The sequence below is a fragment of the Leptinotarsa decemlineata genome, unplaced genomic scaffold (assembly GCF_025532065.1).
Source record: "Leptinotarsa decemlineata unplaced genomic scaffold, Ldec_3_MD MMD2_tig00026336_RagTag_RagTag, whole genome shotgun sequence".
In the NCBI taxonomy this organism is placed as follows: domain Eukaryota; kingdom Metazoa; phylum Arthropoda; class Insecta; order Coleoptera; family Chrysomelidae; genus Leptinotarsa; species Leptinotarsa decemlineata.
Genome location: NW_027412692.1, coordinates 7782708 through 7796296, shown reverse-complemented (window position 1 = coordinate 7796296; position 13589 = coordinate 7782708). Strand labels below are relative to the sequence as shown.

Sequence of the window (13589 nt, the reverse complement as noted above, 5' to 3'; positions counted from 1 at the left end):
ACCTCGTTCATTATAAGACCGCACTTGTTTCGATTTTAACTAACCCTTTCATAATTTATTTTAAAATGTATCGTTCATATTTCATTTTTTCCAAATAAGAATTAGGATTAGTGAAGCAAGTGAAAATAAATATTAAAATAATTTCGATTCAACGTAGAATAAACGATTTCCTTTGATGGTACGCCAAAGTCGTAGAAAAAATATAGTGTACATCTCGTGTCGAGAGCATTTTTACACACAGTTATACTACTTCCATTCTAGGAAAAAACATGTAATATAATCTGATTGGGTTCAGTACCAAATTCACCCAAAATCTTCAACTAATACAAATTCTAACATGAATCAGATGGAACGAAAAATAGGAGACTAGTTTTATTGTAGTTGTTGTTGAGGATGTAAGTGAACTACTACAATGAACTACTTCCGTGATCGCCGTTTGAATAACAAAGTTTGGGACAAGAAACAACTTTTATATTTCTGATCAACCCGGCAATGTCTCTGTTGTTTTTTGATAAATTTACTTAATTTATCCATAGGACGGTGAACTTACCAATAATACCGCTCATTTATTGAAAAAACCTTGGACCAATTTTTAAAAAAAATTAATGAATTGACAAAATGTATTACTAACAATTACTACTACTACGTTTCGAACAGATAAGAAGTATATGAGTAAACTTGTGGTTCTTGTCCCAAATTCTATATTGGTTTAACGGGAAGCACTTTCCCCAAAACGATAAAAAACATGTTCGCGTGAATAAACTTCCAATGGTAGAACAAAGTTATACTCTGATTTGGTACAAAAACTATTTTTTCACATATACTACCTGACATCGTGTGGCATTGGCAAAGTTGCTCCTCTATCCAACAATAACTTGATGATCTCATAATTGTTCTTGTGAGCCGCCAAAATCAACGGGGTAATATCTGCAGTGAAAGAGGCCGAAGCCCGATCTAAACTCTCCCAACTCTGGAAATTAAAAAAAGCAAATATCGAACGATGAAATTGAAAAAGCTGCTGTAACATAAAAAATATACTCAACCTACATACGGTTTTCCAGGAATATGATGGTCTTCTTCCCAGTTCAGCAAAACTTCCACTGCTTCTACATATTCTTCTTTTATGGCATGAAGTAAACCATCCTGAAAGTTATTGATCATACATTTGGACGGTGAATTTGTGGTATGGAAAGCTTCCAGTACAGAAATTATCGTTCTTATGCCTATCTCTTACCTTAACCAGAATTCCTTCTTCTAAAAGAAGCCTGATAAGTTCAATATTTTCATTTTCTATAGCTGAAATCAGAGCAGATCTATTCAACGGATCTACGCAGTTGATATCGAAATCGGCTGGGACGTTTTTATATTCATCAATTATCCTTCAAAGAAAAAACTAAGTTATTTACGTTTACGTTACTTGAGTTATTTACGTTTTTTCGAATACTCGTAAAAGTTGAAGTAGCCATTTCGTTGAAAATCATTTTTGATGATGTCTAGTTCGTTTTCGAGGCCATCTTTCGTATTGCAGAGCCCCAAAGCACGGTCTAATATATTGGTCTAATATTATGGAACCATAATATGGAACCATGGGAATACTGAACTAGGCCCTTTCCTGAAACACATCAGCAGCATGAGACCTTCCATCACTTTCACAATGGAGGAGATCCACAATGAATTGCCATTCTTAGACGTTTTAGTGAAGAGGACCGACACTAAGTGGGAAACATCTGTATACCGAAAACTCACTCATACGGGACAGTATCTGAACCACGAATCCAACCACCATCAATCGACAAGAAAAGGAATCATCAAGACTCTATTAGACCGTGCTTTGGGGCTCTGTAATACGAAAGAAGGTCTCGAGAAGGAACTAGAAATCATCAAAAATGATCTTCAACAGAATGGTTACTCCAAAGCGATGGTAGAAAAGACTTTGGGTAAAAGATAGCAGGAGCCTCGCAAGGAAGAGATGCCGTCACAACCAGTGCTTGTACTTCCCTACATCAGAGGATTATCGGAAAGGATAAGAAGAATTGGATTCAAGTACACTATCCGTAGCAGCCTCACGAAAACTAGGCCACCAAACGCGGAGTGCGATTCCAAGAATTGCATTTACTTGATATCCTGTGAGTGCGGAAAATCCTATATTAGTGAAACTAAGAGGCCATTGAATGTTCGCATTGCTAAGCACAAAAAACACACACAGCGAGGGAAAATCAGCAAATCAGGAATAGCAGAACATGTTTGGATCCATCAATACAACATCAAGTGGTCCCAAGCTGAGATCATACACAGATAGGAACATTGGTTTAGGAGAAAATTCAAGGAAGCCGCATACATGCTGTCCAACAACGTATTCAGCCAAGCTAGCGTAGAGATACGCAACATATGGAAACCCATCATCAAGCGAAAAATGGCCAACTTCCGCCAGACGGTCATCTTCCACTGAACCAGTGAAGCGGAAAAAATGGAAAGCGGGGAAAAGTGAAAGTACTCGAACGACCCATAAATAGTCATCTCTCGGAGAAATCAGTCCAGTCATCACCCGAAGACGATTGCAGATACTAACAATCCAAACGTCGTGAACTAACGTGGCATGGAATCTCTCAACTTTTCATTATTTTCATTTTTATTTATATATGTTTTTGTTCAATTGTTCGATTTTGACTTGTATTTTATCTCACTATTATTTAATTTCAAGTTATTTTTGCTTAATATAATTGTTATTTTCAGCTATTCATTTTTAATTCTTCTTTTTTTAAATGTTTCAGGGATTTCAAATAATTTTATATATTAGACAATGGAAGTTCGAACTAGTGAAATTCATCATGAAACATTGTCAATCACCTTCAAACAAACATCTTGACAATTCCTGAGCGACGCTCATGGGACGGTTTATTTGGTCAAAATTCTGCAATTTTGGAATGAACTTGGCTGTCAAACGCTTCATGGCCAAAATTTTCTAAAAAATTGCATAACATGAGCCAACCAATATGCCGATAGCCTCAGTAACTTCTCTAATAGTGACTCGACGATACTCCATAACAATTTTCTTCACTTCCTCAACATTTTCATCAGTTGTCGATGTGCTGGGGCGGCCAGGGCGAGCGCTGTCATTTTCTGGACCTTCTGTGAAAAACTTGTACCACTTGTAAACATTTTTATGATTCGAAGTACAGTCAACGTATGCCACTGTTAATATTTCAAGTGTATTCGAGCATTCAATGCCATTTTGATACGAAACCTAATGCAAATTCTTTGATCCTTTTTTTGATAGCAGAAAATCGCTGAATACGCAAAACACTCCCAACTTATATGCCTTCTATGCCTCACCAACAAACTGAACATTCTAAACAGCTGAAACTGTGAACATATTTTCGAGATGAGTGTACTAACATAGGAAAGTCGCTAATCGAATGTACGTAGCCGGCGAAATTTGAACATTCACCTTATTTTTTTAACAGTTCTGCTGTTATGAGTGGACTAATATATTATTTGAAAGAAGTATTCTTGTAAAACTCACCTTCTCACTGTTGCACAGTCTCCCCTCTCAGCATGAAGAAGAAATGTTTTTTCTATGGAGGACAAAGGCCTGTCCAAAGGATCTGGGAAAACCGTCTGTTCCTCTGTGAAGTCATCAGTGCTGTCGCTTATCAGATTCTGTAAAGATTCTGTGATTTTCATCTTCGAGTTGATGAATCTTTCAACAAGATTTCACATAGTCAACTGTGAGATAACTGGAAATTAAAAAAAAACGGTCACGAAAGAGCATTCTCTAAAAGAGGAAAGAGTCTTTCAGACATTCATCTCTTCTAGCTTTTGTAGATAGTTAGGTTGAGTTAGGTCCAAACTAAGTGGGTCTATTCGACCCTCTACCGCAACCCGCAAGACTTTATTGTGGATCATACTATTCACACTCGACGAAATAAACCCGGCTTGTTGACGAAGCCGATTATTTTGTATGGTGAGTGGTCTTTCAGGTCAGATGGTGAGAGAACTGCTCTGCCGAACTCTGAAAACCTGATTCGGTTCCCAGCGGGACAGGCACAAAGTTTGTATTGTGCTGTTTCATCATTTTCCAAACAGAGGCGACACACATGGTCTTCCGATAGTTCAAGTCTCTGCATATGATGATTCAAATGACAGTGACCTGTGAGAAGGCCTGTTAGGAATCGTAGTTCATCCCTACTGTAGTCCAACAACTTTTTGGTATCAAACTTCGGAGGGTGTATAAACGCCTTGGAGTGAGCCAGTCCTGGAAGATTCTGCCAGAAGTCCATGAATCTTCTTGCGGTCCAGATGTACACTCTTTGTTTGGCAAAGACTAAAGCGATGTCAATGACAGGTTCTGGTCCAAAGAAGCTGCTTGCGGCACCCTCCTTTACAAGGGATTCAGCAGCCTCATTACCTTCCAGGCCAGTATGGCCAGAAATCCAGACCAGAGGCAATTTTTTAAGTCGCCGCATAGGTTCCTAGGCAGGTTGATATATCTGTTCTGGGTCTTCGACTGAAAACACCTGCACCAGAATCGGAAGGTGTTTTTGATCCAACTGTGAACCAACAACTATCTGCTCTTAATATTTCCTTCTCCCTGGGCATCCAGTCCTCTCTGCTCGGGAACAGTACTTTATAAGACAGTTCGTAGTTGACAGTTGGAGGCATAAAGTCAGAGGTCATTTCTAGAATGCTGTGACTTCCAGTGTCAACCAACAGTCTGTTTCACTCTGCTTTAAATTGATTTGTGCAATTGGCAATGTACACCAGTCTATATGCAGTCCGTCTAGCCTCTCCATAAAAATGTGGAGAGGAGATAGATCTGGAAGGATCTCCATGGCCGCTGACGGTGTGGTACTGATGGCACCACTGATGGCCAGACAAGCCTGTCTCTGTGAGCCAGAGAGCTTCGCCTGGGTCGTTTTCAGTAAAGCCTTCTGCCACCAGGCAATCGCACCATAAGTTATCGTTCGTAGATAGTTAACAATGCTAACAAATTTCAGTTGTGATAGGCAATTATGCAAATTTGTTGACAGAGGGCATCCTTGTAGAGGCTTTCTGTTGTGAAGTAAACAAAAGTGACTACGAAATGAAGAACTTTGACCTTTCGGAGATTCCTCTTATCCATTGATCTCCTTCATAAAGGGAGATCGGCCCACAGTGGGATTCTTTAAGTTATTGAATGAAAAAATTATTGATCCTTTCAACTATCGATAATAATAGATAAGACAAGTCAGGGTTACATGAAGTTTAGTCGACAAACAAAAATTACAACAAGACGGAATGAAACAATACAAAGTTATTACAATAATGATTAACTAAAATTATGAAATCCTTTGATATTATATCGAATTCCTCAATGGTATTGAAGCATTCCCTGACTAGGAGGTCCTAAAGTTTACACTCAAAAACACCCGGGGATCCTGCGCTTTTTTTTCATACGGTAGACTGCATTAATGGGAGATTTTTTGTAATATGAGTGTTTGGGTTTGTTCAGTTCGATTTTTTTTCTAGTGTTGTAACAGTGTAAGTCACTGTTTATGAGAATGTTACTTGTTGAAAATGTTAAAAGTTTCAACAAAGGAATTGATGACACAGTGAGGATCCATTTTGATTTGAAGATCTGTCTGCACGATGGTCGACTACTAATATTGAAAATAAGCACAAAGATCCGTTTTTGAGCAGGCAACATTTTTGTGATATGTGATCTTACTCTATAATGTTGCAAGAAATTGTGTAATACACAAATGCATAGTAGACCTGTAATAATGATTCTGTGTTCAAAATATTTCTTAGCGTTACCAGAATGTGAAAACACACCACAGACCATTTGTATTTGCTCCCCCCATGGTTAGTTGCAATGTATAAGTGTTCCTAAGAATTTAAATGAAGTAGAGATCTTTAAGATATCATTATTGATTTCGAAAATTATATTAGAAAATATACCATGTTCAGTGTGAAACTCAATTGTTACAATTGTTGTACTATGATTTATTATAAGTGTATTTCGTATGCAGTAATCCGTAAAATCTTTCAGAATCGAATCAGTTTGTTTTATGTATGTAGTCCTTGTAGATCAGGGTCGTATACTACAATGTAGGTGTCATCAGCATACATGAAGACTCTACTGTTTTTTCTCTACCGTTGTTTTATGTTATGAGGCAAGTCATTGATATAGGTTATGAAAATCAAGGGACCTAGCACACTTCCCTGTGGTGTTCCAAGATCTAAATCGAATTCCTTTGATTTGGTTTCACCGATTCTCACGGTTATTTTCAGAAAGGATGTTATCCAGTCATTCACTGGGCCACGCAGACCTAGGTTGTTGATTTTTTCGTAGATGAAATTACGATTGACCATGTCGAATGCTCGCCTTAGATCAAAGAATATGACAATTAAATACTCATTTTTGGCCATTAGGTCGTTCATGTTTCGGTAAACAGACCAGGGTAGAAGCCATATTGGCAATTGGTAAGTATCTTATATACTTCGTAAAGAATTATTGCAAACTCATTAGAAACGAAAAAAATCAGGACTTGATATGTTTTTCTTGATATGTTGAAAATATTTGACTGAGGTACTGAAGTAAAAACTGGAACAAAGGATAAGGATAAAAGGAAAGTAACTGAGATGGATCGAGTTTTTCGCTAATCAAAAATCAAAATCAAAAAATCTTTATTTCCGTAGACCTAAGGAAGGCATGGAAAAAGTTACATAACTCAGTGCAATTACAATGAGGTCACAATCATAAAACAACATAATTATAAGACATATTATATAACATTCAGACCATAAAAGGGATACGAAAATTAAAATTTAAAATTCCAAATCAGACTGAAAAAATTCATCAAGCGAATAAAATACCTTTTCACATAATAGTTTCCGAACTTTTTGTTTAAAGAGCTTTACACTAGTTATTTTTTTAATGAATATTGGGAGCTTGTTGTACAGTTTTACTGACATGATATGAGGTCCATTAGTCACCTTGGCTAACTTATGACTAGGAATTAAAATGTTATAGTTTTTTCTCAGGGTGAAGCCCGAAAGAAGACATGTATCATCTCTGTTCTGAAACTTGGAGCAATTTGATTTAACGTAGATTACGCAATTAAGAATATACATGCAAGTAACAGTTAATATATTCAACTTTGCAAATAGTGGTTCACAGGAATCGAGTGGTTTTTCAAAACAAATTGTTCTAATAATCTTTTTCTGGAAAATTAATAAGTCACTGATTCTATTGCAGTTGCCAAAACAAATAATACAGTAATTGAGGGCAGAGTAAACATAGGCATAATAGTAACTTTTAAGAATTTCAATAGACCCAAAATTACGCAGATTTCATATAACGAAACAGTGTGTCGCTAATTTCTTCAGTATGGAATCAACATGATGATCACAATTGAGTTGGGAATCAATAAAAACTCCTAAAAATGTTTTATAGTTCACCTGTTCAATACTTTATTCTCAGACCTACCCAATACACTACAATCAGTTTCCTGAATTGTAAAGAGAATGGTGTTGTTTTAAGATTATTTAGAATCAAGCCATTCTTAGAACAATAATTTTGCATGTTGGGTACAGCATCATTTGCTCTTACTGACAATGTTTCACATTCCGAACCACTGACAGTAAAAGATGTGTCATCAGCAAATTGTATAGAGCACTGTGGATGATTAATTTTTGAAAGGTCATTAACAAATAAAATAAATAGTGTAGGCCCCGAAACACTACCTTGGAGCACACCTGTAACAACGTTTCGAGATTCAGAGAAAAATGACCCAGTCTGAAGCCTAACTTTAACAACCTGTGTACGACCAGTTAAATAGGTTTCAATCCATTTCAGACTTGGACCACGGACGCCCATGTCAAACAGTTTATCAAGAAGAAGACCATGATGTATGGTATCAAACGCTCGTGTCAAGTCGAAAAGAACACTAAGTGAGTTTTCACCGTTGTCGAAGTTTGATAATACATGTTTATGTAGAGAAAGGATGGCATCCTGGGTTGACAAGCTCACTTGAAACCCATATTGGTTGTCAGATACGATATTGTATTTATTTAAAAAGGACACAAGTCCACAAGTAAAGGAATACCTCTGTAGTTCGACATTACATGCTTATCGCTTTTTTATGGACTGGGACGACTATTGCTTGCTTAAGCCGGGAAGGAAAAATACCTTCAGAGAAAGATAAATTGATTAGATAAATCAGAGGTTCCATTATTTTCGAAGCAGCCTTTAATAAAACATTGCCTGGCAATTCATCAACCCCACTGGAATTTTTCGAACATGCGAATTTAATTATTTCCACGAGTTCAGTTTCATCTATTGGATAGAGGAAAAGACTCTCAGTTTTTACACAACGATTTTCAATGCCACCAGGTGCAGTATTTTTTACTAATGACTCCACTGAATCGACAAAATAACTACTAAATGCTTGAGATATACCGGGACCAACAAATAGTAACAATAGTAGTATCAAACATAGTCCAACATATAGATTCAAGAATACGTTGGAGGAAGGAGTGTCCTATGGAAGTATTTTAGGTCGTTTAGCATTTATTATTCACACCATTGATTCATATATTACAGTTTCTGCTAATCATACTAATTTACGACTAGATAATGAAACAAACCCCGAAATAATAAAAAGGGTATGAAAATGTTCAGTGATACAAAACGAAGGTTCACTAGGATTAAGTTTATTTTGAATGGATCCAAATCTAATCTCATATATTTATAACTAATCAATTATAGGCAGAACGGCCTCATCAACTATTATTGAAAACATTGCTAAAAAAATATTCAGATTACTGCTAATTCGTAGAACTTCTAGACTACATTGAATAAACAGCTGACAATATGAATCAAATTTCAAATGAGTTAATAAGCATCTCAACAATTGTAAGTCTGTTTGGGAAGAAACAGTAATATTAAAAAATATTTATTTTTCAGAAAAAAAGCATTAGAATCTTAAATAACATAAAGTTTAATGAAATGTTTGGGTCCATTTCCAAAACTAACGGAATATTGATATTATATTTATGAATGTTCATAATTAAAAATAGATTTTCGTTTTTTAACAACATTCGTCCAAACGCCTATGACATAATTTTATATCATGTCTTCCCCATTATATACAAATATTATGTAAAACAAATTTCTTGATCATATCAAGGATTTTAAAAGCAAAAATAAACCCAAACAAGAACATTGAAAATTGTTAATCGAACTTGATTATTTGAATCTACTCAATAGATATTATTATTATTATTTATCTGTGAATTCATTTTATAGAAGTGTTTACAGATATAGGTATATTTTGGTTGTTTTTGTATGAGAATATGGTATTATGACACCATTTCATTCTACGGTAATTATATGTTTAAAAGATTATGTTCAAAATTTATATTATTATATGTAACGTAAGTGTCGTAAAACAATTCATGAAGAAAATACAGATGAAAAGCAAAATTCCTCAACTGATTAAAAGCAATTACTTACCCATGAAAAACATTGAATTACATCGTAAACAAAGTAACATATCGAAAAATGTAATAATGTGAATAATGCATTAAAACAATATGTTCAAAAATTCAATTCATTTGTGTAGGTTGAACACAAAAATCGCCGAATATGATTATCCGCTTCTACACTGTTATCGAATACTTTGATTCTTACCTTTTTCAACTGCCTACAATGATAGGAAACTTTCTAGACACATCACATCCACTTAGAACATATTGCAAATCAAAATGTTAGATGCCAAGAAAATGAAAACCTACAATATTCATCAAAATCGATCACAGCTCCTAATTCAATTAAAAGTACAAGGTAAATTCTAAGGTCGATGTAAAATGTAGTCCTAATCCAGATAATAATCCAGGATTTGTAACTTCATGTTGTCAACTAGGTCAAACACAACATGTTTATATGCTATATTCCTACTATCTCATTAATTCATATTTTTTGTAACTAGTTTTGAAACACTTGAAATTCGACATTGAATTACATCATTAATAATTACATTTTATAACAATTTATAAATGCCTTGCTAAGGATTCAATCTTGCTTCGCACAGGTAGCAGATCATAATAAGACTATGTTTTTCTTCGTAGTGTCGCATCAACTTGTAAATAAAAATAATGACTTTGATTAAAATTCGCCTAAACAAAAGTATCTTCACAACAACACAAATAGATAAGAACCATCTACCTGCAGACAACAAAAACTAACACATATGTAGCTTTTCTTGAACGCATGGGTTTGTGAGACCGCTTAAATCAAATTTATCGCGCCATAGTTTTACTTTTGCGATAACTCATGGATATCAATTTGATTTGTATGGTCTAGAAAGCAATTATTATGTGCAATGAATGCATAAAGTAACTAACATATTCAATTTGATGAGCAATAATAAGTTCCTGTCGGAATAGCTTTCCATTTACCACATTCAATATGACCATTATTTCAAACATTAAATTGAGTAAGTAAGCTATCCTCCTAAGATAGACATTTGCTATCGCGAACTTTTCTATAGACCTGTAAAAGGGGAAGAATATGTGAGTTGTTAACTGATGAACATTTTATTAAAACAACGATAAAAATAAAATAAAAACAACAATAAAAATGAATTGGCGCTCCGGGACGACTTCATTGATTCCAGTGGCGCATTTGCTTTTTCAGCTGCAGGAAAACCCGGAAAAACCTGCAGCACCACATCATCTGAAGATCTTGATCTAACAATGTCCTCTCTCTTATAAAACAAAATGTAGGGTGTCTCCAGAGGCTCCAATAAATTCAATGCATCGCCAGAACACTTCGTGACACGACTGTCGTCAAACTTAAACCAGTCCGTTTCGTTTCTAACCAAGGTGTAATAATGACCAAATTCAACTCCAGAACCACAGTGAATAATGACTGCATGAATATCATAATAGTGGTCTGCTAGGTTGAAATGTTCATCTATTTCGAACCTTCCAAATAGTTTCTTGCTTCCGTTAGAGGTTGAGTCTTGTTAGAAAATCATCAGTGTTATTATTAGATTGACTGGTGCCTCAGCTATACTGGTTTCCTTATAACAGTCAGTTAGTTTGGCGCATGTTTGACAATACAGTCGATCATCACCTGTTAAAAATTCCATTTTCAGATGATTTAACAATAAGCTTTGCACGGACTGGTTATTAGTCATATTAGGAAAAGCCAGATGAAGTTCCAGAAATTCACATAAGTTTTCGGTACTTCTTGAACATTTACCACAAAGTAAACAAGTGAGGATTTTTCCAGCAAAAGATTTACAAACCCAGGACGAGATGGGCTGTACAGAATCATTCAGTCCAGAGCGTTCAGGAGTTTTGATTTTGCTATTGTTTTGCTCACGAAGAGTATTCAACAAGAACCCCAAGAATTCGGAACAATCCTCTTGTTGATCCAACGAGTATCTAGTGGACTTCAAAGACTCCAGGAAATCGGTTGGAGGAAAAGATGATACCTTCTTACGAAACTGCTGCTGCATGAACAGGTGTTTGAGTTTGATGAATAAGTAGAAAACATTTCCGTTCTCGTTCATCATTAAAACTTCGTTCTTGAAATTCTTCGTCATGAACAACACTTGTAAAATGCTATTCATGTAGCAAGTGTTTCCTAAATTATCCAATCCAATTTTCTTCTCTAGATTTTCAGGACAACTATCTACTGATTCGTAAGGAAGAACATGTTTCACAGAATCTCCATAAGAACCATTTCTCAAGCTGCGATCGATCCTTTCAAGAGGAGAAGGGTTTCGTAGAGGGATCGATTCGGCTCTTGCTTCATGAAGCTCTTCCACTGAAAGGGAACCAGTTCTACGAGGACTGCAACTCATATTTGGGGGGCAAGAATGACCTGAGTCCACTGACCGCACTGAAAAAGAAGAAGGTGGATCAATCACTTGTGAATTAACCTTGATAGGAGACTGATGAATATCCACATATCTCGGCTTGTTTCGAAGAGGTTTCAGTTCCATACTGAAATCAGGGCAATTAGTTGTTTTCTTATATCTGATAACATCGTTATAGCTGATAACATCGTAATATGCCTTAACTATTCTGAATCGATCCCTGCTCTGCAGAAATGGTTCATTGTGCCTAAATTAAATTATGCTGTGTGTTTTCCCAAGTTTATTTTTTGATGATACCAAAACTTAATGATCATGGTAAACATCTAAAGAGTTAGACATCCTCTGGATGTTACGTTAGAGTAGTTTCTAATGATCTAGATTTCAGTTTCACAAAAACTGCCTACTACACATTCATTGGATTTCTTTCGATATGGAATACCATTTTGAAGAGTATATATTCCAAACCTCCTTTCTTCTGTTTTGGTTGAACCAGAGAGCTGCAAGATGCTTTTTTTGAAACCAGAGAATGCGGAGAACTCTGTGTTTCTGATCAAATATGCACTCTTATCAAAATATTCATCTTAGAAGAGGTTTTCTTAGTGAACAAACATTAACAAAATTTCATTCAGTTACAAGTTCTTATCCCATTCAAATCAGGCTCCCCATCCCAACTGAACTTTAGTTGACCATTCAATATTTTATCAATAACCCGTCTATATAACGAATTCAAACTCATCCAATAAATTCAACAGAAGATAGACCCTTTTATAGTCTATAGTCTACAGTAATATTTTAACGAAATTTTTCAGTAATTTTTTTATTATTACTCTTTGTATATCTTATCGATCCATCACCTGATCTGGTCCCATACCAATGATTTTGCTAACCTCACATCTAATAAAGAATATATCTATTTCAGCTCTTATTTTTCCTGACATTTTCATATCCGTCTCGAGCTCAATCTTGGGTACATCAAGGTCTCAAGTGGAACCGTCTGCCTGTGAAAATATCGATTCTCTCACATCATTGAGGTATAAAACTATAATTACTCACATCATGCAGCAAAATTGCATAAATTGCAAGATATATGATTGGGATGATCAATGTTCAAATTTCTTTCATTTTTTTTGTCAGGGTGTTTCTGTTCATCAAATCAACTACTTGTTGGAAGTCAATAAAAACAATTCTGTGTTCAGTGTATAATCGTCTGTCTGATCTGGATGCCTGGCTATAATTTCCTAGAAAGTAATAAAGTTGCTGATACTATATACTTGGACCAGAACAGTAGTTTCAAAATCCTGGCAAAATCTTTCAGAACTGGTACATTCTAAGGCATTTAAACATCTAAGTATCTTACAAAACAGTTATAAGACTACATCAGGGATGATCTAAGTTATTTAGCAGGCCTACTTATAGGTCTCCATTTAGAAAATGATGAAACAGCAGAGCAACACGTTTTGCCTATGCCATCGCGGATCGAACCGCGACTCTCGTCATCTGACCCACTTACTATATTATTTTTTTTAATTCTTCTTTTTAGTTATTTCAGGGATTTCCAATCATCTTATACAATATCAGACAATGGAAGTCCGAACTGATGAAATAGTATTATCGTCTTTAGATACTATTTGTCTTGTGTTTGATCTAGGCTTTTTATAGTAATTCATTGTTCCATACTCATGTTCACATCCTAAATTTTGATTGAATATTTAATGA

The 13589-nt window shown here is 35.4% G+C and overlaps 2 protein-coding genes across 4 annotated transcripts in view; one reads left to right on the top strand and one right to left on the bottom strand.

Annotated features, from left to right (window-relative positions):
- Positions 1-9757, bottom strand: part of trp (transient receptor potential) — a 64284-nt gene extending 54527 nt beyond the window's left edge. For 2 of the 3 annotated variants that reach the window (XM_023157474.2, XM_074183169.1), the window contains exons 1-5: positions 9677-9757; positions 3524-3737; positions 1235-1379; positions 1048-1143; positions 828-970 (exon numbers count right to left, since the gene is read on the bottom strand). In XM_023157474.2, coding sequence (XP_023013242.2) covers positions 828-970; positions 1048-1143; positions 1235-1379; positions 3524-3684 — 545 coding nt within the window. In that variant the 5' untranslated portion in view covers positions 3685-3737; positions 9677-9757. Of the gene's footprint in view, positions 1-827; positions 971-1047; positions 1144-1234; positions 1380-3523; positions 3738-9676 lie in introns of those variants that run through there. The other variant, XM_074183170.1, reaches the window with a different exon arrangement.
- The window catches only part of trpl (transient receptor potential-like), a 98668-nt gene that overhangs the window by 47273 nt on the left and 37806 nt on the right, over positions 1-13589 (top strand). The gene's annotated exons all lie outside the window — the stretch shown is intronic.